The following is a 23,343-nucleotide window of genomic DNA, read 5'->3' on the forward strand; positions in this document are numbered from 1 at the left end:
AAGGATTGTTAAAGAGGTCTGAGGATAAGATGTGAATTAGAAAAGTGTTAGTTATGACCGAATAAGGTATGTTATTGACAATGAAGTGTTAGTGGTCTTAATATTATTAGAAGGAGTGGATCAAGAGAGAGTTAGGAGATTCTAGGCAGAGTTCCTTGAATAAATTTATGATCCGCATGTTTAATCATGAAACATGACATTATAAGTCAGTTCATGACAGACAGTAATAAATATATTTATAAAGAAGACCATAATGATAATGACAACATTCTCTCAGATCTCACAATTGATCACCATCCAAGTCGGGGATGTGAATATTTCTTTGACCAGGAAAGAGCTTTGGGAGAAGCCAATGATCACGGAGAAATTGCTCAAGATGAATGGGTTATTGGTGACTTGTGCGTCTCAGAAAAATGCAGGTTGCTGAAAGACAACATTCTAAAATTGAAGAAAAGCCCAGGTAGTCTTTTGGACATTCGGTTGCTGTAAGTAAAAGGCAAAGTTCAGAATCAGTTTCAAATCTTACTCATTTCTTTTACCATTAGGGTAATGAATGATATATTCATATTCGAGGCAGACGTTAATATGTCTGCTTCTAAATACTTCAGATTAGAAGACCACAATGCCATTATATCCAGTCTAAACGCCAAACAATACTGTCAAGAAATGGGCGTCAAGGCACAGCAATGTTGACAAGAGATTGTTGATGTAAGATGACATGTTTTCAAAGAAAATTTGATAGATGTAATGATTAATGTATTAAACTTTTTTTTTTTTCAAGAACCCACCACACGACTGGATAACCGCTTTAGGTTTTGGTGGAAGGATATTGTGTGAAGCAGTGAAAGGGGAAAATGACGTAGATATGCATACTGCACATGTATTAAACCAAGTGTAAAATATCAGCGAACAGTTTTCATTGATTTTTAAAATCTTATTAACATTATTGCTGTATTTAGATTGCCATTGTTTATTTCTGGATCTCCTGATTATTCTGTAGAAGATTCTCTTGTGCACAACTACTTGTCGCAAATGCTTTTATCTATTTTTAGCAAAGACGGTCGCTTTAAGATTAAATGGTAATATAATAAAATCAAAAATGAAAAAAAAAATACAACGTATTGATAAATATTTATAAAAGGCGAACGAAGTGCTTCAGAAAGATTCAAAATTTAAGCCGGATTTCGTGGTCTATTCCATATCGATTAATGTGAAGTGCATCTCGGTGCTTGGCGAGTTCAAAAAATCCACAAATTACTCGGCAATAGAATCAGATAAAGTAAAACTCGGCAAGCAAATGCGAGCAATCTACAATGAACTTGTTTTGTATCGAGTTCCAAATCCCGTTGTCTGTGGCATCATCTGCCAAGGAGATGACATATTCACCTACTAAATGGATATGATATCTCCTAAGCTATATAGAATGGTCAGGGTCTCAAAGGTGAAGTTGTTTAGAAGTGTGGAAGAATTATATTTCCTCCCGCACATCGTTTCTAGTATTGTACAATTGAAAGTAAGAATGGATTTAATAATAATCAAACAGTGCATATTGAACTAATTTTTCTGTATTATTTAAACAGAACATTGCCTTAGAAACCACTATGATAGCAAAATCGTCTATAATTGAAGCTGCAGAAAACAATCACCGAAATCCACCAATGCCGCCAATAACATGGCTTTCTTTCGAAAGTTATCATCTTTGTCGAAAAAGAAAAAGCCCATCGAATGAATAGTCGTAAACTTCCATAGTAATTAGCCCTCTTCCATTGTATTAAAAACTTTATATGATATTCAATTTAAATAAAATTGCAAAACATTTTACATTGTATAAATGATAATATGATAGCTTTCTTTCTTTCTGCGTATTGTTTTGGTTTGATCATAATAATTTTTTAAGATAATCAAGATTCTGGTTATCGAAAAAAAAGTATGATTTGTACTTGGAGTGACAAGTTAACTTTTTTTGGGAATAAAACAGTACAAAGAGGGATCTTCTAAATGGCACTAACTTATCATATCTTCTCTTATTTGAGGAAGAAATAACATCTATCTTTTACATACTTACATTGCATCACAGATAATATCAAAATTTACAAATCATCAGAAGTTCTACGAGCACTATTTTCACTCCCCTAGTTGCTGAAAAATGTTGGTTTAAAATTAAGTCTGAAGTATTTGATATACCTCTGACAAAAAAAAAAAAAAAAAAAAAAAAAAAAAAAAAAAAACGAAATAATTGCTGACAGAATTGTAAACAGCAGCAAAAATAGTTACAATAAAAAATTACCAAGATTGGATCCACCCACTCCCAAAAACATTTTCTAAATGTTTTGACATATAAAATTTTTAATAGCAAACAAAATTGAGCAACCTTCTAAAAATTTGAATAAACACAAAAATCTTACATTTTAAAAGAGGATCTCTTCAATATGAGTTTGATATTTTATCATAATATAGATTTCAGAGTTTCTTTTTTATTATTCACAAATGTTTTTTTTTTCTAAGCAATCATTAAATTTTGTGGTGGAATAATGGCAAAATCCTTGAAGGTCGTTAAAGAGGAGACTGTTGTATGCTTCTTTGATTCCACTGGAAATCGTCTCTTTTTCCAAAAGTTTTTTCTCTCTTGAGTTTACTTTTAACAACTAGACCAAAATAACTCAATTGGGTTGAGTTCAGGAAAGTATGGAAGGTGATATATACAGCCATAGCTACGACTGGTGGTATAGCGTTTGATGTCTTTTGAAGTATGGATCGGAGCATTATCCATGACAATATAATGACATTTAAACTCTTCATGGTTATCTAAGACGTCCAAGGTATTTTTGACGAAGTTAATATAATGACTGTTACTGTAACTCCCTTTCCCTCCCCCTGCACCGTTAACAATCAAGTCATTACTGCCTAGTCTTCTCTTCTTCGATGGTATCATGGGTCAATGCAACTGAATATTTACAATCCCAAACAGTGAAATTGCACCCAAAATCATTGTGGTCCTTGTTCTAGTTTCAGGTACAATTACTTCAGCTCTAGTTCCCCCGCTTTTTTTTTGACCACGCCATAAATCGCTTAAGATTTATATGAAAACCGGCTTTATCTATGAAAACATAATTACTCGTGTAGTCCATATCTCATCTCCTTAAGCTAATTTAAAACTCATTCATATCTTCGCTCAATACTATCAGGGCTGTTCCTCTGAATCGAATACATGTGAGCTTTTTTTTTTTTTTAAAAAAAAAAGTCAAGTTGTATTTCACTTGTCAAAAAGTTATAAACGGATGTCTTTCCTATTTTTAAACCATCAAATTCGCTAGTTAAGCTTGCCATGGCTGAATCAACTACAGCAGATGGGTTATCATCATAAAAGCTGATAAGGTGCTTACGCATTTCATTCAAGATCGAAGGATGACCCACCTTTTTTCCATTATTTAGCTCTAGGATATCCGATGGATTTTCTTCATCCTTTTTAACGCAGACATAAGTCGTAGGCCTATTGTTCCCCCCAGATGCTTTGCTGCTTGCCCCATGAGTCATGGCTTTTTCGTAAATAAATAAATAAATAAATAAATAAATAGATAAACAAAAAAAAAAAAAAAAAAAAAAAAAAAAAAAAAAAAAAAAAAAAAAAAAAAAAAAAAAAACAGTTGTTCTTTGACAGCATCGCCATGTTTCCGATATGAACGAACCTCATTTTCCTTTTTTTTATTATTAGGCTTCTCATGTAAGCTTCGTTTTTCATTGTGAGGTTTTTCTTTTGTTTTGTTTTTTTTTCATGTGATTTATAGTACAAATGCTTATCATAATTAGTAGTGTAATCGATGGGATATGCCTCAGTATCAATATCCATTTTGAAATGCATATTTCCCACTTTCATCCACAACATCACCTTTCCCATTTTTTGTAGATAAGACATACGCTCATATTTTGCTTTAACTGTATACAAGTCAAGTAAAGATGAGGCATCTATTTGCAAAAAGTGTACCATCTAATTTAAGCATTTGTAAAAATAAAATTCAGGGACTGTGAAATCTAAAAGTAACTCTGTGCAATTTTAGTCTCCTGAAGTGTGCCAATAATTTCTATATCACATAATTTAAAACGATCATATAAATATTTTTTTTTAATTAGGGGTTCTCATGTGAGTTATATATGCACATTACTTGTTTCAATTTCTTATTTTCTATCTTGCATTATATTCCCCTCCTCTATTTTTTTTTTTTTTTTTCACTCCTTCATGTACTCATTACCGATATTATCGGCCAATCAAATGTAAAAGAAAAATTTTTTTTGTTTATTTTTTCCAAATACTATGACAAAGTAAATTTTTTTTAATTTTTTTAATTTTTTTTTTTGGACCTTGTTTTCTTTTGTGTGCGTGTCTATATATACATTAATATACACATATACAGCATTATTTTATTTTTGTTGTATTGCGTTTATTTCTTCTTCCCTTTTTTCCCTTTCCCTTTTTTCTTCTTTACTTTTTTTTTTAAACTATTAGGAAAGAAATATAACTCTATATAATGTCCAAATCATTAGGAAAAAAAGTTAACACTGAAAAGGGATTATCATCTCTCATTACAAACTATTTTCCAACAAACACAACTAAATCTTCAGATGCTCCTGATCCTCCTACTAAGCAACAAAAGTTGCCTTTATCATCTATTCATGATAATTTAAAAGATGATAGTAGTGTCTCTAAAAATAAAGAATATACACAACGTAAAAAGGAACAAGACTTTGCTATGCGTTTTAATAGTATTGGTAATAGCTCATCTACTTCTGGTAGCAGTAGTTATACACCACAGTTTACTATGCGTCCTAGTTTAAAACGTTCGCGTTCTACTGCTTCTCATCTTGATACATTAAACGAAGAATGGTTAACTGCACCTATTAAATGCAGACAAAAAACTTATGATAACACACACTTTGTAAGTTTTTATTATAATTATAATTATCTTTTTTTTTTTTTCTTTTTTTAATTTTTTGTGTGTCCTTAAAAACCATGAAACACAATCAATTTGATAATGAATTAATTATGTATTTTTTTTTTTGCCCATAGTATGATCGTTTTATACCCAGTGTAATTGATATGCCTTCTGCTCAAGCACGTATCAATAATATACACTCTTTTACTATTCCAGATGGTAGTGGTCAAGAAACCTTTGATGAACAAATCGCTAGAGCTATTGGTATTGATCCTTCTAAACGTATCTTATCCTTTGATAGGAGACCCCCCATACAAAAGGTGGACGTCACGAAGAACTCTCCTCTTCCAACCACCTTACGTCCTGCTAACTCTGTTAAAATGAAGCGTCGTATTAATATGACGCCAGAAAGAATCTTGGATGCCCCCTATATTGTGGATGACTATTATCTTAATGTTCTTGATTGGTCTAAAAAGAACATCGTGGCTATTGGTATGGACAAGTCTGTCTATCTTTGGAATGCTGATACAGGTGCTATTCGAGCTCTTAAATATAATTCTAATGATCAAGTCTGTTCCTTATCGTGGTCCTCTGATGGTTATTACTTGGCTGTGGGTACAGAATCCGGTGATACACAAATATGGGACGTGCAATCTAATACAAAGCTTCGTTCAATGAAGGGAGGAGGTCAAGAATGTCGTATTGGTGCACTTGCCTGGGATCGTTACTATTGCTCATCTGGTGCCTATAACGGTAGTATCTTTCATCATGATGTCCGTATTGCTAAACACGTAGTACGTCAAATGTATGGTCATGATGAAGAAGTCTGTGGGCTCAAATGGCGTTGGGATGGTGGTGCCTTGGCTAGTGGCGGTAACGATAACACGGTGAATATCTGGGATGCACGCGTCTCTCAAGCCAGACACACGAAAAGAAGTCATACAGGTGCTATTAAGGCTCTCGCTTGGTGTCCATGGAAACATGACTTGTTAGCTACAGGTGGTGGTCGTGATGATAAGAAGATTTGCTTCTGGGATACAACCCATGGTAACCGTCTCAAGACAATTCAAACTGACTCTCAAGTGACTTCCTTAAACTGGTCTCAACATCATCGTGAAATCGTTTCAACTCATGGTGGTTCTAGGAATCAAATTAATGTCTGGGGTTATCCTAGTCTTGAAAAAATCGCTGATATCCCCGCTCATTCAACAAGAATCTTACATGCTGCTCTTAGTCCTGATGGACAAACATTAGCTACTGCTGCTGCTGATGAAAATCTTAAATTCTGGCGTATCTTTGATGCTGAAGGTCTTTCACGTTTAACCTCTGGTCATCAAAGTCGTGCTGAAAAGCGAGAATCTTTGTTGAGAAGACAAAGATCCATTCGTTAAACATAGCCTATACCTTTTTTTTATATATAAGAAAAAAAAAAAAAAAAAAAAAAAAAAAAAAAAAAAAAAAAAAAAAAAAAACTGGTGCATTATCTTGTAACTGAGATAAAAAAAAAATGCATATACTTCACCTTTTTTTTTTTGTTTTATAATAATTTATGTGAAAATAATATACACCTTTCAAGGAATAAATAGTATAAAATACTCTTTTATTGTCATAATAAAAAATATCAATATTTTTTTTTAAAAAAAAATAAAATAAAATAAGCTTTACATTTTTATTTGTCTATATTATGGAGTACCACATACATAAATGAAGTGGTTTATATTACTATTGTTTAGGAAAGGAGTTTATTTATTTATTTATTTTTTTTTTTAGAAAAAACGGAATCGTTCTTATATGAATCCTTCTGCTGCATGTATGCTTTTTAGACTACTTAAATTAAGCTATTTAAAATAAACAAAGGAAGGAGAAGAAGTTTTTTTTTTTTTTTTTTTTTTTTTTTTTTTTTTTTTTTTTTATTTGGTTATATATTTAACTTGAGAAAAAAAAAAGAACAAGAACAAGAAAACCCTTTTTAAAATTTCCTTTTATATAGTCTTAATTAATTATTTGTAATTAGTAATTATTAGATAAAGAAGGAACTTTCTGTTATTATTTACAACCCTTCATCAAAAAAAAGGGGGAGGGGAAGGGGAGAAAGTCACAAAGAAGGGAGATAGTGGAGAAGAGAAGAGGGGTATATATAAGAGTGAACAAAGATAGATATAGCAGCATCTAAAGAAGGGGGAAACGAGGTGAATAATAATGTAAAGTAGGAAACGGAGGCGGTAAATGATTTGAAGGGAAAAGAGAAGAGGGAATAAAATGATCTGTACTACTATCTTTGAATGACAATAATGGTAGATGTTGTTCTATAGGAGGTGGTGTTAAAGGATCACGATTGCTAGTGGATTGAATAGAAGACTTAGGATGCATATGTCCTTGGTGCCTTGAAAGCGTTGTCTTTCTTGTAAAGGATTTTTGACATTGATGACAATAATAGGGACGATTCCCTGTATGAGTTCTACGATGTCTTGCTAAAGAAGAGGAATCCCCAAAGGACTTTTGACAATGTTCACACACATGAGGTCTTTCACCTGTATGCGTTCTTAAATGAACTGTAAGAGCAGATCGTTGAATAAATTGTTTTTCACATCCTTCCCATTCACAGTGGTAAGGTCTTTCACCTGTATGAATACGCTTGTGTCGTGCAAGATCAGATCGTCTTGTGAAGCCTTTTGTACATTCTTCCCAATTGCATGTGTAACGTTTAGCCTTGGTTGCTGTCGTACTCTTCTTAGTCGTCGTTGTTGAATTCAATAAGCTACAAATGTCCATTTTTTTTTTTTTTTGCAATAATTTGTTTATATCTATATGTATACAGATATATATATATATATATATATATAATATTTATAGGAGAAAGAAATAAAAGAGAAGAAAGAAAGATAAAAAAAAAAGATAGAAGAAGACTATGTATAATATAATTGAATATAATAAACGGGAATATAATAGGTTTTAGGTTTTAACACAATTACAGGCAGCAATGAACATGAATAATTAATTAACGAAAAAGAAAAAAAAAAAAGAAAAATAAGCGGAGAAGTAATTCGATAAAAAAGCACGAGTTAATAAACAAAAACAAGAAAAAGGTCAAGGATTATTAGTTTAACTGAAACACTAGTATCATTGTCTAGAAAAAGATAATCAACAAAAAATAAAAAATAAAAAATGGTCGTGTGTAAAAAATGTTATTTCAATTTCCATTAATAGAAAAATAGTTTTAACATTAACTATGTCATTATTTATAATATTAATAGTAATAGCAATAGACAAAAAAGAAAATTATAACGTATTATTTATTAATATCAGAAGCAGCTTGTGAATGAGTACTTATATATGTATATATGTATGAATATATGTATATTTATATATAAAAATATATAAAAATATATGTATATATATATGTGTGTATATATACGTGCATAATGAAGATCTGATCCGCGTTTCATGTATTTAATAACGATGAGAACGCGTATTTTACAGTGTACTTTACTATCATTTTATCTCGACATGATAGTGTCTATATGAAACATGACATCTACAACAACAAAGTTAATTTTGATTTACCTTTGAATAACAGGAATTCTGAAAAAAATTTGTTACTTTGTTGTGATGTAGAAAGAGTTTCTATTATGAATATTTCTTGTAAAAAAAAAAAAAGAAAAGAAAATCAATCAACAAGTAATAAGTTTAATTTTAGACGGTAAAAAGCCTTTTGCTACTGACAATAAAAATAGTATTTATTTAAAGTGCCTGAAGTTTTCATGACTAAAAAAAGAAAAAATCCGTTACTTTTTTTTTTGCTTATATAAATATATTGATGGTGGTAGTGGCAATTATTACGTATAAATATGTAAAAAAAAGGTACATTTCTTTTTTTAAATCTTTCCCTCTTCCTTTTAAATAAGGCATATTTAATTTCCACGTGAAGAAAGTGCTAACATAACTAGAGTAGTAACTGCTATAACAATCTTGTTTAGCATTTAAAATAGACTGCTTGAATGATAGAAGATCAATCATAAACTAATATGATACTAATGCTTATCCAAGAAAATGATGGTATAGAATTAAAACAATTTGATGTTATTGCTATTTATAACTTGCTGGCATTTATTCTTGAAAAAAAAAAAAAAAAAAAAAAAAAAAAAAGGCGACAGAATTTTTCAAGATAATCATATAAGATAAAATAAAGTATAATCAAATAACATAATTAGATAACCTTCATTCATCGTAATATATTTAATAATGGTGATAAGTTACGATTCTAGTGATATTGATTGTTTTATTAAAATAACGTACACTTCTTTTTTTTATGTTTCGAACTGCTTATATGATTTTCCCAAGCACTTTATACAAACTATTCAATGAGTTTAATACAATTCTATTACCTGACATGATAGTTAGAAGAAGAAGTGAAAGAATGATAACTGATAGTAATGAAGATATTAGTAGTTATCGAGAATGAATAACGAATATATTTTATTCATAAATATGCATAATTATACTGCATGTGTTACTGCTATTTTTATTATCAGTACATTTAGTTGCTCTATTATAGAGTATTATGAGTGCTTCAAATATTAAATTGAAAAGTGTATTAAATTATAAAAGCATCCTATATTTTTAGTACCTTGAGTTTCCGCAATTTTTTTGAAGAATAAAAAAGAAAAAGTGTTTCAAATACATAGGCAAAGGCTAGCGCAACGAGATTTGATTAGACAGTATGCAAATGAGTTTATATATTACCAGCAGCTACTCAGCATCATACTGCATAGATATAAATATATATTATTAACACACTTTCTAATTTAATAGAGTAGTGCATCCGATAAGCTTAACTTTTATTGCTGACAAAATATGTATCAATATATCTTGTTTTGCAATCTACTAACCTAAATTATAGCAAATATAAAGTCATGGTGTCTTTTTCTTTCTTTTATAATTCTAGTAAGTTTTTTTTTTCTTCTTCCTTTGGTGAAGCGTTCATTATCCTTTAAAATTCCTTTTATTTTTATTTGCTATTTATAAATTTTTATTATTATGCTTTAGTCTCAAACCTCCGCCACTTCTCCTCTCCTCGTTTCCCCCAAAAAAAAAAAAAAAAAAAGAAAAGTGACAATTGAGATGTAGCCAAATATCATTTATATCAATTTCTTTAAAATTTTCTTTCATCAATGATGTGTTCGTCAAACATGAAAAAAAAGAAGGTATTTACAATGTAATATGGTTCTTTTTATTTATGGAATAGCAGATCCATATATATCTTTAAAAGTTATGTTTAATAAAAAACGGATATTTATGTATATGTATTACCTGTAGTAACATAAAGCTATATTCCCCTAATAGAATGTATTACATAATAGTCTTTTTTTTTAAAATTAACATACTTATTACATAGAAAACACTTCTCTCTCTCAACATTCTTTACAAAGTGATGTATATCATATATACTTCTTGGTAATGAGAAGCAAAAAAAAAAAAAAAAAAAAAAAAAAAAAAAAAAAAAAAAAAAAAAAAAAAATACGAGGTGATTGAGTATATCAGAAAGGTGCCTGACTATGCATTATGACAGCATATATTGTACATCTTTTAATCTTCTCTCCCTTTATTTCATGTGTGTACTCAAGAGAATTATGATGTGATATTTTTATATAATCGGTACAATTCGAAAAAGATGAGTTAAAATAACTGAAGAAGTATTTTACCTTGTAGCTATTGATTTCAGCACCAACAAGAAATAGATATGTTTTATACCAAAATTAATGATAATAAAATACAATTGACACATGCATTATAAAAGAACGAGCTCTGCAATGTGATATGTTTTTATATCCATATCTGTATATCCATATCTATATATCCATATCTGTATATCTATATCCATATATCCATATATCCATATATCCATATATCCATATATCCATATATCCATATATCCATATATCCATATATCCATATATCCATATATCCATATATTCATATATATCTATATATTATTATCGTTTAATGTCTATAATAGCATGTTTATTGAATGGAATGGATCCAACTACCGTAAATAACATTCTTGTTTCAATAAACGTTAACAGTCCGTCCGTCCGTCCATCTATCTTTCTTTATTTTTATAATAGTAATTTTGATGCTATCAGTTAAAGCTAACGATGTCTGAATGATAATTTTAGGTCGTAATAAATTTTGTATCTCAGAGAACCGTATTGGTTATAATGATAATAATACTGGTTTTTTTTTTTTTTTTTTTTTTTTTTTTTTTTTTTTCATGTGTTATGTGTGTGCACTTAATAAATATCACACATACCCTGCCCTTCTGCTCCTTCTTTTTTTTATTTTCTGCTTCTTTTTATTTTCTTTCTTCTTTTCTTCCCTTTTTCATTATATATACAAATACAAATACATACATATACATATACATATACATATCTATATGTATTTATGTATACATATATGTAATAATGAATGGTAGCAAGCTTACAGCTATTATTACTACCAATAGAAACAAATATCCACTCTTACTAAACAAAATATCAGTAATTAGTCTTGTCGTACTTGTTCATTCACATATCTATTGGATATATTCTGTTATTTATATTATCTATTACAAGATATTAAAGTTATTCGATATCAAGAACACAAAAAGACAAGAATATAACAGTAGAGAGAAGAAAAGATATCATGAAACACACTCTACTACTACTACTATAACATTTATATCAAATAGTACCAATTCACAACACTATAATAGTCTGCATTCATCATTTTATTATAATTTACCTTTAAATAGCTACCGGCATAGTCGTCGTCGTAGTAGTAGTATGTTGTCTCCTCTACTCCATCGTAACAAGACAACAAGAAGACTTCATGACAATCCCCTTTTACTATTACCCACTCTTGTAGAAGTCAGTAGTAATAGTCATTTTGATGATGAATATAACAACGCTATTGCTATCACTACTCGTGATGATGAAAGAACAATGTACAATAATAAACAAAAGAGGAAGCGAGATAAGGCAATGCAATTATTCTTGAGATTTACTTTGTTTCAAAATAATAAGACAACGAATGAGGAGGACGGGAATGATAAAAAGAAGAAACGTGATAATAATAACAATATCATTTTGCTGATGACACAGAAATTATCTATTAAGAAGAAAAAGCAAAAAGAAGACCAGGATGCAGAATTGGTTAACAAGCCTAAGAAGTTATTGTTTCAACAAATTTTACCTTTTTCTTGGAAGAAATTGTACATATAATAATAAAATGAAGAAAAATAATAATGATATTTCCATTTTTATACAAAAAATAGCTCATCGCATACATAATGTATATGCAAACATTATTTTATGTGTGTAATAGAAACAAAATCGTTACAAAATAATTAATATAGATATGGAAGAAAGAAAAGAAAAAAAAAAAAAGGGAGAGAAAGAGTAGGGGAAAATATTGCATTATATAAAGTAATATATTTATATACTTTATGCCATGCGAAGAATACCAGCATTCATCAATTTACGAATGTTATTTGCAACTTGAGGATTCTTCAAGTGTTCTTGAGCAGCCATAGGATTCTCTTGCATTTGCTGAAGAATTTGTTGCATCACAGGGTCACTAAGAATACGTTGAACTTCAGGGTCTTGAGCAGCACGCTTAAGAACTTCTTCTTGAGATTCATTACCACCAGACATGGGGTTCATAGCAGCATAAGCCTTCATAGTTTGTTGTTGAATTTCACGACTGCACTTGCCATCCTTATCATGTTCCTTGGCCAATTTAAGAGTATCAATTGACTCTTGGAATTCTCTCTTGATAAGTTGAACTGCTGCCTTACGAATATAACCACGGGCTATTTAGATTATTATTTTTTTTTTCAAGTCAGTTTCTCTATTATCATTATATATTTGTATACATTTATAACTTACTGAAAGTAGGATCAAGCTCAATACATTTATTAGCATCCTTTTCAGCTTCATGAACAGCCATTAATTTCAAATAACAAGCAGCACGGTTAGAATAGGGTCTAACATCCTTATCATTACGTTTAATGGCTTCAGTATATTGTTCAATAGCTTCAGGCCTATTTATATATACATAAAACACACAAACACAGAATTTTTGGTTATCATGAATGAATATGTATTACATATATCTATATTTTTACTTGCCATTTGCCAGCCTTGAATAAGGCATTACCCTCTTCACGAGCTTTATCAGCCAATTCAGGGTTATAATAAGCAGCCTTTTCCTTTTCTTTCTTAAGTTTTTCGGTATCACGAAGCTTTTGAAGTGTTTCGGGTGTACGATGTTCAGTCAAAGATTTACCATAATACTTGATAGCTTCATCTAAATTATCTAACTTGAGGTAAGCATTACCAATACGTTGAAGAGCTCTATTATATAATATAGTATAAGTTTAGTATTGCGTTCTCAACCCTTCCATTTTTTCTTTTTATCATAATTATGCTACTCACCTAGCAATTAGCTTGTAATCGCATCTTAATTCACGACCACGTTCAATTGCATCTTCACAAACTTTAATACAGTCTTCAAATTTTTCTTGTTCAAAAAGAACAGCTAATAATAATAATAAACCGAATTAATCAACCAAGAATACATACATACTATTTTGCTATATGCAGATTATATATATACATTACCTGCTTTATTAGTTAAGAATGTAATATTGGTATTATCGAGTTCAAAAGCCTTGTTATAATGTTCAAGGGCAACTTCGAATTCACGTTTCTTATATGCTTGATTACCAAGTTCCTTTTCAGCCAAGGCTTGTTGTTTATTATCGTCAGACATGATTATATATTTTTTTTTCTTGAAAAAAAAAGAATGATAAAAGAAAAAAGAAAACACGAAATTATAGTAGCAGGAAAATTATTATTATTTTTATTTTTTTTTATTTTTTCGAAAGAGCTTTCTGGAACTCTCGATTTGTGACTCAAATTTAATCCAATAAATCCTAGTTATCAGGAATCAAATCATTATTCACAAAGAGCTTTTTTTTTTTTTTTTTTTTTTTTATCGTAAAGACCTTGTTTTAACTAGCAAAAAAACAACAATAACATGTATTACAAAAACAATTATGAAATTTTAATATGTATATTTTTATTATGAGTAGAAACTATACAAACAAAATAATTTATATATATAAAATGTTGATCATTTTATATTACAACTTTTTTAAGCTTGTTGTTCCTATAAAAAAAAATATATACATATACGTTAATTCTCGTTTCTTTCTTTCATCCTTTTTTTTTCATCATTTACCTTTTGGAAGACATAAGTCAAGTGACACTTGCCACAGTATTGACGGTCCTTGTGCTTGGCCATGAAGACACCAGCACCACAGGTAGCATTGGGACATTCACGACGAAGACGAGTGATCTTACCAGATTCATCAACCTTGTAGTACTTGAGGATAGCCAACTTGACCTTAGTACGCTTGTGCTTGATCTTCTTGGGAGTGGTGTAGGTCTTCTTCTTTCTCTTCTTACCACCACCGAGGAGTTCAGCGTTGAGGTGAAGGGTAGAGTTGTCTTGGATACCATAAAGGGCAAGGGCTTCAGAGTTTTGAAGAGACTTACCGGCGAAGGAAAGACATTGAGATTCAACATCAATACCTAATAAAAGAAAAAGGGGGAAAAAATTAGATGCGCGTTAAAATAAAGAAAGGTTAAAGGAAGGAGGAACTTTCTCGCATTGTATATTAAAAGCTCCAATATACAATTCCCCTTTTTATAATTAAATGAGTTTTTTTTTTTTTTTTTACCTTCACGAGCGGCAATCATAGCCTTAACATTTTCAACAGAGGTGGCAGAGGTGACCTCGAAAGCGAGGGTGTTACCGGCAAGGGACTTGACAAAAAGTTGCATTGCGAAAAAGAGGAGGAACTAAAAAAAAAAGAGGTAGTTTAATGGTCTTTATTATTGACATGAAAAAAAAAAATTTACAACACTTGATAATGATTGGATAATATTAGCTGTGGCTTAGTGATTTAATTTATATTATGATAATAATGGTGCCTGTTATTAATGATGTGTAGTAATAATTCATCGAACAAAAAAAAAAAAAATATATACATTTATATAAATTTATAGAATAGAAGGGAAAGAGTTAACATATAAATACATTGAACAGGTTTTATGGATAAATAGATTGATAATAAGAAGCTATACGGTTACTTGGATGTAATAAAAACAAAAATATTTTCCTTAAAACATTCATTTATAGAAGATTGTTTAAAAAGCTATTAGTAAATGTATGAAAGAGCTTAATATAGCCTCTACAAATTGTATAGTCAAGTAGCATTTATAATGATATTTTACTGCGTACATGTTTAAACATGTATATACACATTCAAAATATATAAACGTAGTCGTCATTTCCAAGTATATATTTTTTATTAACAGGAGTATTCCCATATTATACATGCCTTCTATCTAACAAATCTCATTAACCCACTTTTAACTCTGACTAGAGCTGATAAAATAATAATAAAAAAAAGAAGGAAAAATTACAACTGATAACGGCTTTATTGTTTTTTCTTTTTCTTTTTTTAAAAAAAAAAGGAATGTTTGTACAATGGTTTTATTTTATTTCATTTTATTTTTTTTTTTTATAATTAGTTTATTTTTCATTTTCATTTATAATATAAATATATAAAAAGAAAAAGGTTAAGTTATCAGACTTGTAGCTCCTTCCGTGCCATGTCCTTGGAATAAAAGACAGGCGAGATCATCAACTGACGAAAAGTACTCAGAGAGATAACAATTCGCCACACTTCACTCTAAAGAAGGTCTACTAAAAATCATCGACTAACTTGGAGATTGTATCTAGTTTGGAAAACATAGAATTGAAACGTACTGTATACAGATCCTGTAGAGTACGGTCACTAAAGAAAAAATTCATTTTGTTTACTTTTCGAGTCCTTTTATAGTTTTTTTTTTCTTTCTCGGGACTGAGTTTCAATGCTAAATAAATCTAAAAAAAAAAAAAAATTTTCGTAGTAGTCACATTTATAAAGTTCTTCTAGTAGAAATAGAGTAACCATTTTCGGTATAAACTCTATTGATAAGACTCCTTATAATTATAGATCACTTGTATGAAACAGATCATAAAATAATTACAATAACAACAACAATAATAGTATTAATAGTGCAGAAGACTATAACTTTTTAAATGTAATAAACTTACTGTTCTCTTGTTTACATAATACTTAGTGTTATATCAACTCCTCTTGATGACTACTGGTAGTAGTAGCAAACAAACTTTATACGTCTATGATTGGTTTATTATTGTATCACGTAGAATAATGGAGTAGTCGTAGTAGTAGTAAATAATAATGGTATTACTATCTGAAATAAACAAGAAAATGCTCAGTAGTGGTGGGTATGATTTATTAAGTGAAACAAGCATGCTTTATTGATATAATAACAAAGAAGCAAGAAAAAAAAAGTTGTTCTACTACTACTACTACTATTACAAAATATCATATGACTGACAATTCTTCCCCTTTCCTCCCCACACTACTTTGTTGAGTGAAACAAATAAATATTATTTTAGAGAGGAGCAGCAGCAGGAAAGGGACATGATCCCATGTCAAGTAAAATCGAGTCTACTATTTCTTCTCATAAATGAGAATTTAATATTTGAAACCAAGTTTACACTCTTTCCTTGGGAGAGAAAGAAAGGCTTTGTTTATATCGGTAGAATAAAAGAATTTGTGTGTGATTTTTATTTATTTATTTATTTATTTTTTAAAAAAAACACTGAAATAGTAGTGCTAAGCTTACTATGATTACTACAATAGTATTACATAATAATATACAAATAATATGCATAAATTTTATTAAGATTTGAGATATACTACACACATACACACACACACTCACACAGTACAAAAAGAAATTAAGGTGTACGGTTTACATTAATCTTAACAGTCTTGACCTAAATAAATAAAAAAAAAAAGTTTAATTTCTTTGTTCTCATCCCTTATATGCATAATACATTTTTTTTTTTTTTTTTACCTGAATATAATTATCTAATGCATATTCACCATTCTCACGACCAATACCACTTTGACGGAAACCACCAAATGGTGTGTTATAATCCAATTCATTATAACAATTAATCCCTAATAATGATAATTATATCAGTATTATAATCTCTTTTTAATTTCTTCTTTAGCTTACAAACTGTGCCAGCTGCAAGTCGGTTAGATACATCAATAGCACGTGCAGTATCTTTTGTAAAGACAGCAGCAGCAAGACCATATTCTGTATCTAATGCCATATTGATTACATCATCAACATCATCAAACTTAGAGACAGTGACAACAGGACCAAAGATTTCTTCACGCACAATAGTCATATCTTCTTTTACATTTGTAAAGACAGTAGGTTCAATGAAATAACCTTCACTACCCCATTGATTACCTCCCATATAACAGGTAGCACCTTGTTCTTTACCAGATTCAATATATCTCATGATACGATCAAATTGAGCTTTAGAGACTTGAGGTCCCTGGAAGGTATCATCATCATGAGGATCACCTAATTTAGTTTGACTTGTATATTCTTTAAACTTTTTCAAGAATTCATCATGAATACTAGATTGAACATAGATACGACTACCAGCACAACAACATTGGCCATGATTAAAGAAGATACCCTTATGAGCCCATCGAACGGCTTGATCTAAATCAGCATCATCAAAGATGATATTAGGTGATTTACCTCCTAATTCAAGGGTCACCTTCTTAAGATTGCTTTCAGCTGCAGCTCTCATGACAGCACGACCTACTGCAGTACTGCCTGTAAATGCTACCTTGGCAACCTTCATATGACGAGAGAGGGCTTCCCCTGTGATGGGACCATAACCTGTAATAATGTTAACTACACCAGGTGGGAAACCTGCCTCAACGATCAATTGAGCTACCTTGAGAGCCGAAAGGGGGGTCAATTCAGAGGTCTTGACAACGATCGTATTACCTGTACATAAAGCAGGACCTAACTTCCAACCAAGCATCATTAAAGGGAAATTCCAGGGAATGATAGCAGCACAGACACCAATAGGTTCATGACGTGTATATGAAAGTGCTCCCTCTGTATCAATTACTTTACCATGTACCTTGTCAGCATAACCAGCAAAGTAACGAAGTGAAATAGCGATTTGTTTAACATCAAAGAGACGTGAAAAGGTAATCCCTTTACCATTATCAAGAGTTTCAATCTGAGAGAGTTCTTCATTATCACGATCAATCAAATCAGCAAGTTTAAACATAAGACTTGCACGCTCAAGAGGGGACATCTTTCTCCAAGGACCATTAAAAGCATCAAGAGCTGCTTCAACAGCCATATCTACTTCTTCCTTACCAGCTATATATCAAATATAATTTAGTTTTTTTTTTTTATGTATATGTATATGTATAGATTACCAGCTTGAACTGCAGTAATGACTTTGCCAGTAGCAGGGTTTACAGTGTCAATAGTATTAGAACCACCAACAAATTTATTATTGATAAAAAGACCCGTTTGAACTAAATAAACAACAACAACAACAGCATTATTATTAAACAAAAAAAAAAAAAAAAAAAAAAGATGTATCTACAATCGACTTACGCTTAAGCTTATAACCCTTTGGAGTTTCAGTTTCAACAAGATAACCAGTCATTTTAAAAGAAATTAATAAATAATAAGGAAAAGAAAGATGACAAGAATTAATAAATCCTCCCGCTTTTTATATATCTGTAAAATGTGTAACTTTGTTTTTTTATCATTACAAAAAAAAGTTCTCACCATTACTTTAAGCTACATTTATTTGCCCCACATTATTTTAATAGGTTGCACTAATCAAATTGTTTCAATTAGAATTCAGTTTTAACTTTCTTTTAAGATGACACATTTTGTTATACATGCACTCCTTCTTAAATCACATGGCGCACTTTTATTTTTTTTTTTTTTTTTTAATGGCACTATTTTTTTTATTTTTATTTTTATTTTTTTTATTTTGGTACATATTTTAAATTTAGTTTGACATAACTGCCGACTTTTGTCATGGCACATTTTTTTTTTATTGATAGCACAGAAATTTTGGCACAATAGTGTGCCATCACATTAAAGTGGCTGTTTATCAAATCACAACTGCCATTTGGATGCAGAATAACGACAAAAGTCTCGCAAGTCACTGTCAAGAATACTGTTACAAGCTTCAGAAATCCTTGAAGTGAGAGTTTCTTTCTGCAGAAGTTTCTACCTCTTAAGTTTGCACTTGACGACAAACTAGAATTACTCTATTGGATTCAATTCTGGAGAATAGGGGGGAAGAAAGAGAGATATACACGGCTGTAGCCTTGATTGACAACATATCTTCCGATATCTTCATGCTTGTGTATTGGAACATTGTCCATGACGATGTAGATTTTTTTTTTTTGAACTCTTCATGCTCATCCATAATATCAAGAACACTCCCAATAAAATTAAAATAATGGCCAGTGACAGTACCTGTAGTTTTGATAGCTTTGGTTATACCAGGCAATTTCCGTTTTATTTTTGAGGGAGCCTCGTACGACCGCCTTACTTTGATGCTGATGACACCAAACGGTGAAATGACCCTCCCCCAATATTGTCGTTGTCTATGCCCTTGTTGTGGGCGTTTCAACTATTGCTCCCTCACCTTTTTTGTAACCAAGCTACTATCCTTTTCATGTGTGATGTGGAATGCCGCTTCATCGATGAAGACGCTGTTGCTCCCGAAATCTAGATCAGTCTCTGACCATTTGACTACCCATTCGTATCTCTGCTGGATCTTTTCAGGGGAGTTTCTTTCCGCAGAATAAAAGTATGCTTTTTTTTTTCAGTAATAGAGTGCAATCTTCTGTCATAAACTTGTGAACAATCGCCCGAGAAACTTTCAGATCATCTAATGCTTGATCTACTGTTGTAGAGGGATTATCATCAAATGTCTGTACAAGATATTCCTTGTGATTTTCATTCAACAATTTCTGTCTTCCTGCTTTCTTTCTTTCTTTTTTTCTTTCCTTTTTTTTTTTCTTATTTTTTTTTTTTACTTTATTTTACTGGAACGTTATCTAGATATTGAATAAACAAAATGAATAATCTCAATTCTTCCTTTATCCAATTTTACATTTAAAGTTCATATTTTGCCTAATTAAAAAAAAAGTTAAAATGAATTACCTAATAAATTCCTTGTTCTATGTAGTATATTGTCAGATACTTGTCAATGCCTATAAACTTAAAGGCCAAAAGAGACTAAGAATTATATTTCAAAAGCCGTAAATTATACAGAGAAGATAGCTCTAATGAAAAGACAGTAGTAATACGAACATTATTGCTATAGAGTATATATACATATAAATATATATTTTTAGGAAAAAATAGGCATCATCAGAACTAATTATTCTAATTAATATCCTCATTACAAAAGGAGATATTTATAATACTGTTCCAGAGCTAAAATGTAGCAACAGTAGAGATTTGAAAAAATAAATACATTTCCTCCTTTATATTTAGTATATAGTAACATATTATCTATCATTCTTCTTATCTCCCTTTTAGTCTTTATAAGAGTTCTTTACAGTCATTGGAATAAAACTGATTCATTTTAATGTACGTTAAAAATTTATTATCATGAGCTGACTTATAATGTCATGTTTCTTGATTAAACATGCGGATGAAGGAATGTATTATCTATAACATATTTTAGTATTTAAAAGGAAGAGGAGAAAGATTACAATGAATGCAAGCCAAAGATACTTTAACTGGTTTTCATAACCTACATCAAGGAAGTTAAAATCGTTAATCTTTACAACCTCATTTTGGCAAACGATGTATATGAGTAAAAGAATGATTTTAAGCGCAACAAAAGGGAGACTAGACTTATCAAATACCCCTTGTGGGGAAATAGTAGTATTTTGTACAAATGAGATGCATATTAGTTGCCTAAATGGGAAAAAGAAAGTTTATGAGAATATAAACAAAAAAATGAAAACAAAAAGACATTTATTTTACTTACTTTTCTTTTCTTTTTCTTTTCTTTAACATAAACACATTTCATATAGTCATAAAGAAGATATAAAATTGACAACATTTTATTATTCTACACATTATTACTTTTTATAAGAAAGGAAGAAAATTAAATAATGTAACTGCGTGTGTGTGTATTAAATGTGGGGTAACACATATTCTTATCGATTTCATATGATTGTGACTGTAATTTACAACAACGACCTCCTTATTCTTATAAAAAAGTAGATATTCAAAGTTATTTCTTCTTCTTCTTTTTCTTCTTTATTATTACTATTTCTTCTATAGGTAAGTCATTAAATAATACTATTTATTCTTCTTCCCTGCCCTAGGAGGAAATTCTTTTTCTCATAGTTACCACTTATGTAACGCCTTCTGAATCAACAAGACACCCTATCTTGCCCTCCTTGAATTAGGAGGACATTGTAGGGTATCTTGTTGATTCAGAGGGCGTTACATATTGTGATGGCTATGGGTTTTTTCTAACCTCCTAGTAAAAATAAAAAATACAAGAACAAAGAAGGTGCAACGAATCCTAGCCTCCACGCGGCCACCTTTGGACTGCAGTAATTATTACTGTTGACGAATTGGGGATTCACTTTTATATATATGAAATAAAAATGAAAATAAAATACAATAAATAAATATCTCTTTTTTTTTACGCGTCTTTTAATAATCTTGTGCCTTCTTTAACTATTGTTTGTATAATAATATATCTTTTTGCTCCAAATTGACTTTAAGAAGTATAAAAACAAGTAATTGACATAAAAAATACAGGAAATACAAAATGTGGTGCAGTAGTGATTATGTAAACTATTAACTAATATCTTATCAGAGAAACTATCATGATTATTTCTCTTCCTTTACAATCAAATTATTTTTTTTTAAATTAACTAAGATGAGTACAAAATATTAAAGATATTTAGTACTTATTAGAAAACTGATATTTCTTTTATGTATACATATTTCCCTTTTTTTTTTTTTTTTTTTTTTTTTTTTGAAATCCCATTCATATAAAGCTTCTAAATGATTTAATAATGAGCAGTTTCTTTGGTTCTAGTGAAACTACTTCAAAATGGGGGTGGATATTTTAAGTAAGCTATATCTAATGTAAAAACAATTTTTGATTCTTTTCTCGAGCAACCTATTACTCGACGACAGTCATCAGCAAACGAAGGTAAATGATGTTCTAATGTCCCTTATTAATCTTCTTTTTTTTTCCCTTTTTCCTTTTATCTTTTAATATTTACATAATGTATATTATAAAGATACTGAAGCAGAAACTTATGTTGATCCTATTAATGGTCCAGTTACTACACTTGAAAAACCCAAGTCAACAAAGAAAACGAATTCTCCTTCAATAAACACACATCTAAATCTAGATTTATCAAGTCGATTAGCTGCTGTTATGGTAAATAAACCAAAAGCATTCGAATGTATCTTCTAATAAATAGAGTGTGAAGAAGGACAAAGGAAATAAGATAACTGTGATGGAAAAGGTGAGGAAAGAATAAGAGGATATAAATGTAAGCGAAGAGAAGGATAAAGAGGAGAAAAGATCATTACCCAAAATGGACATGAGTGTAAAGAAGACAGATATAGAGCCTACTGAAGATGAATGTCTCGACTCATCAAAAGATACGAATAGGGATAATAATGAAATAAAAAAATATGAACCTGTAGCAGTCATGGAGGAGGAGGAAGATGAAACTAGGCAGGATTATTTAGTAACTAAATCTGAACGCGAAGAAAAATTAGCAGGACCACAAAATATCAATAGAATCATTAATGATGATAAAGATCGAGTCCTAGAGCAACATGAACAGCAGCTTTTTGCAGGCTATGGAAAATATTGCTAAACTGCACAATCAGATACATCAGTTATAAGAACATGCTAAGAAAAGTGAATGCAAGATGAAAGATTTAGAAACAAAACTAAAGAAATCAAAAGAAGAAAAATACACAAGCTGGATCATTTGCTAGTCTCTCAGGGCTTATTACAAGAAGTCGAAAAAAAAAAACGATCTAAAACTGTGTTTAAACGAACTACGACGATTAAGAAGTTGAGACTAGAGAAAGCAGGAGCAGATAAAAATCTGTCAGAGTTAACTAAAAGGCTTGAAAAAGGCCAATGCAAGTCTGATGAAGGCATCAGAGAAGGAGAAACAACTTTAGGAATCTGTTAAACTTTTTATCTGATCTAACAGAACAGCAAACAAGACATATCAATACACTTCAATCTGAAAAGATAGTCCATCAAAAGAAGAAAACAGAGACTGATGCAACATTGAAAAAACTTTAGAAAGTATGGAGGTTGAACGGGAGAAAGGCAAAGACGGAGGCTATGCAATCGA

At 30.4% G+C, this 23,343-nt stretch overlaps 12 protein-coding genes across 12 annotated transcripts; 6 read left to right on the forward strand and 6 right to left on the reverse strand.

The window, feature by feature from the left end:
• Positions 1 to 186: 186 nt before the first annotated feature.
• On the forward strand, positions 187 to 693 carry BX663DRAFT_548902 (uncharacterized protein; the record flags this gene model as incomplete). The annotated part of the gene is made up of 2 exons (XM_051531113.1): positions 187 to 485; positions 546 to 693. The coding sequence occupies 2 exons, from the start codon at positions 187 to 189 to the stop codon at positions 691 to 693; spliced, it is 447 nt and encodes a 148-aa protein (XP_051386741.1).
• Positions 694 to 778: 85 nt separating this feature from the next.
• Positions 779 to 1,083, forward strand: BX663DRAFT_427671 (uncharacterized protein; the record flags this gene model as incomplete). Its single annotated transcript, XM_051522634.1, has 2 exons — positions 779 to 894; positions 960 to 1,083. Coding segments are annotated over 2 exons (240 nt in total), but the record flags the coding sequence as incomplete, so codon positions are not given.
• An 88-nt stretch (positions 1,084 to 1,171) lies between these two features.
• BX663DRAFT_428090 (uncharacterized protein) lies at positions 1,172 to 1,393 on the forward strand (the record flags this gene model as incomplete). The annotated part of the gene is made up of 1 exon (XM_051522661.1): positions 1,172 to 1,393. A coding segment is annotated over one exon (222 nt), but the record flags the coding sequence as incomplete, so codon positions are not given.
• A 2,244-nt stretch (positions 1,394 to 3,637) lies between these two features.
• Positions 3,638 to 3,944, reverse strand: BX663DRAFT_578076 (uncharacterized protein; the record flags this gene model as incomplete). The annotated part of the gene is made up of 1 exon (XM_051532179.1): positions 3,638 to 3,944. A coding segment is annotated over exon 1 (276 nt), but the record flags the coding sequence as incomplete, so codon positions are not given.
• An 801-nt stretch (positions 3,945 to 4,745) lies between these two features.
• Positions 4,746 to 6,319, forward strand: BX663DRAFT_427891 (WD40-repeat-containing domain protein; the record flags this gene model as incomplete). Its single annotated transcript, XM_051522646.1, has 2 exons — positions 4,746 to 4,931; positions 5,063 to 6,319. 2 exons carry the CDS (start codon positions 4,746 to 4,748, stop codon positions 6,317 to 6,319), a joined length of 1,443 nt encoding a protein of 480 aa, XP_051386745.1.
• A 576-nt stretch (positions 6,320 to 6,895) lies between these two features.
• BX663DRAFT_497519 (uncharacterized protein) lies at positions 6,896 to 7,759 on the reverse strand. Its single transcript, XM_051525922.1, has one exon. The coding sequence runs from the start codon at positions 7,698 to 7,700 to the stop codon at positions 7,098 to 7,100; it is 603 nt and encodes a 200-aa protein (XP_051386746.1). The 5' UTR covers positions 7,701 to 7,759; the 3' UTR covers positions 6,896 to 7,097.
• A 3,633-nt stretch (positions 7,760 to 11,392) lies between these two features.
• On the forward strand, positions 11,393 to 12,190 carry BX663DRAFT_548906 (uncharacterized protein; the record flags this gene model as incomplete). Its single annotated transcript, XM_051531114.1, has 1 exon — positions 11,393 to 12,190. One exon carries the CDS (start codon positions 11,393 to 11,395, stop codon positions 12,188 to 12,190), a length of 798 nt encoding a protein of 265 aa, XP_051386747.1.
• Positions 12,191 to 12,412: 222 nt separating this feature from the next.
• BX663DRAFT_529352 (uncharacterized protein) lies at positions 12,413 to 13,742 on the reverse strand (the record flags this gene model as incomplete). The annotated part of the gene is made up of 5 exons (XM_051530234.1): positions 12,413 to 12,780; positions 12,857 to 13,011; positions 13,100 to 13,324; positions 13,406 to 13,508; positions 13,592 to 13,742. 5 exons carry the CDS (start codon positions 13,740 to 13,742, stop codon positions 12,413 to 12,415), a joined length of 1,002 nt encoding a protein of 333 aa, XP_051386748.1.
• Positions 13,743 to 14,126: 384 nt separating this feature from the next.
• Positions 14,127 to 14,818, reverse strand: BX663DRAFT_548908 (ribosomal protein S27a-domain-containing protein; the record flags this gene model as incomplete). Its single annotated transcript, XM_051531115.1, has 3 exons — positions 14,127 to 14,141; positions 14,214 to 14,566; positions 14,716 to 14,818. The coding sequence occupies 3 exons, from the start codon at positions 14,816 to 14,818 to the stop codon at positions 14,127 to 14,129; spliced, it is 471 nt and encodes a 156-aa protein (XP_051386749.1).
• A 233-nt stretch (positions 14,819 to 15,051) lies between these two features.
• Positions 15,052 to 15,449, reverse strand: BX663DRAFT_497524 (uncharacterized protein). Its single transcript, XM_051525923.1, has one exon. The coding sequence runs from the start codon at positions 15,374 to 15,376 to the stop codon at positions 15,185 to 15,187; it is 192 nt and encodes a 63-aa protein (XP_051386750.1). The 5' UTR covers positions 15,377 to 15,449; the 3' UTR covers positions 15,052 to 15,184.
• A 1,309-nt stretch (positions 15,450 to 16,758) lies between these two features.
• On the reverse strand, positions 16,759 to 18,698 carry BX663DRAFT_497528 (aldehyde dehydrogenase domain-containing protein). Its single transcript, XM_051525924.1, has 5 exons — positions 18,566 to 18,698; positions 18,382 to 18,483; positions 17,138 to 18,322; positions 16,973 to 17,079; positions 16,759 to 16,892 (listed from the first exon to the last, which is right to left on the reverse strand). Exons 1-5 carry the CDS (start codon positions 18,615 to 18,617, stop codon positions 16,854 to 16,856), a joined length of 1,485 nt encoding a protein of 494 aa, XP_051386751.1. The 5' UTR covers positions 18,618 to 18,698; the 3' UTR covers positions 16,759 to 16,853.
• A 3,078-nt stretch (positions 18,699 to 21,776) lies between these two features.
• BX663DRAFT_540457 (uncharacterized protein) lies at positions 21,777 to 23,118 on the forward strand (the record flags this gene model as incomplete). Its single annotated transcript, XM_051530749.1, has 5 exons — positions 21,777 to 21,797; positions 22,130 to 22,166; positions 22,258 to 22,400; positions 22,444 to 22,488; positions 22,579 to 23,118. 5 exons carry the CDS (start codon positions 21,777 to 21,779, stop codon positions 22,846 to 22,848), a joined length of 516 nt encoding a protein of 171 aa, XP_051386752.1. The 3' UTR covers positions 22,849 to 23,118.
• Between the last annotated feature and the right edge of the window lie 225 nt (positions 23,119 to 23,343).

This window comes from Cokeromyces recurvatus (assembly GCF_025118155.1).
Source record: "Cokeromyces recurvatus strain NRRL 2243 chromosome Unknown BX663scaffold_3, whole genome shotgun sequence".
Classification (NCBI taxonomy): domain Eukaryota; kingdom Fungi; phylum Mucoromycota; class Mucoromycetes; order Mucorales; family Mucoraceae; genus Cokeromyces; species Cokeromyces recurvatus.

What these genes read in the sequence shown, in the direction of transcription:
- BX663DRAFT_497519 (XM_051525922.1), bottom strand. Translation starts at nt 7,700, where the DNA reads ATGGACATTTGTAGCTTATTGAATTCAACAACGACGACTAAGAAGAGT.
- BX663DRAFT_497524 (XM_051525923.1), bottom strand. Translation starts at nt 15,376, where the DNA reads ATGTATAATATGGGAATACTCCTGTTAATAAAAAATATATACTTGGAA.
- BX663DRAFT_497528 (XM_051525924.1), bottom strand. Translation starts at nt 18,617, where the DNA reads ATGACTGGTTATCTTGTTGAAACTGAAACTCCAAAGGGTTATAAGCTT. An exon ending in AAAGGGTTATAAGCTTAAGC is followed by an intron (nt 18,484 to 18,565) that starts GTAAGTCGATTG and finishes TTGTTTATTTAG; the next exon opens with TTCAAACGGGTCTTTTTATC. An exon ending in CATTAGATAATTATATTCAG is followed by an intron (nt 16,893 to 16,972) that starts GTAAAAAAAAAA and finishes TTATTTATTTAG; the next exon opens with GTCAAGACTGTTAAGATTAA.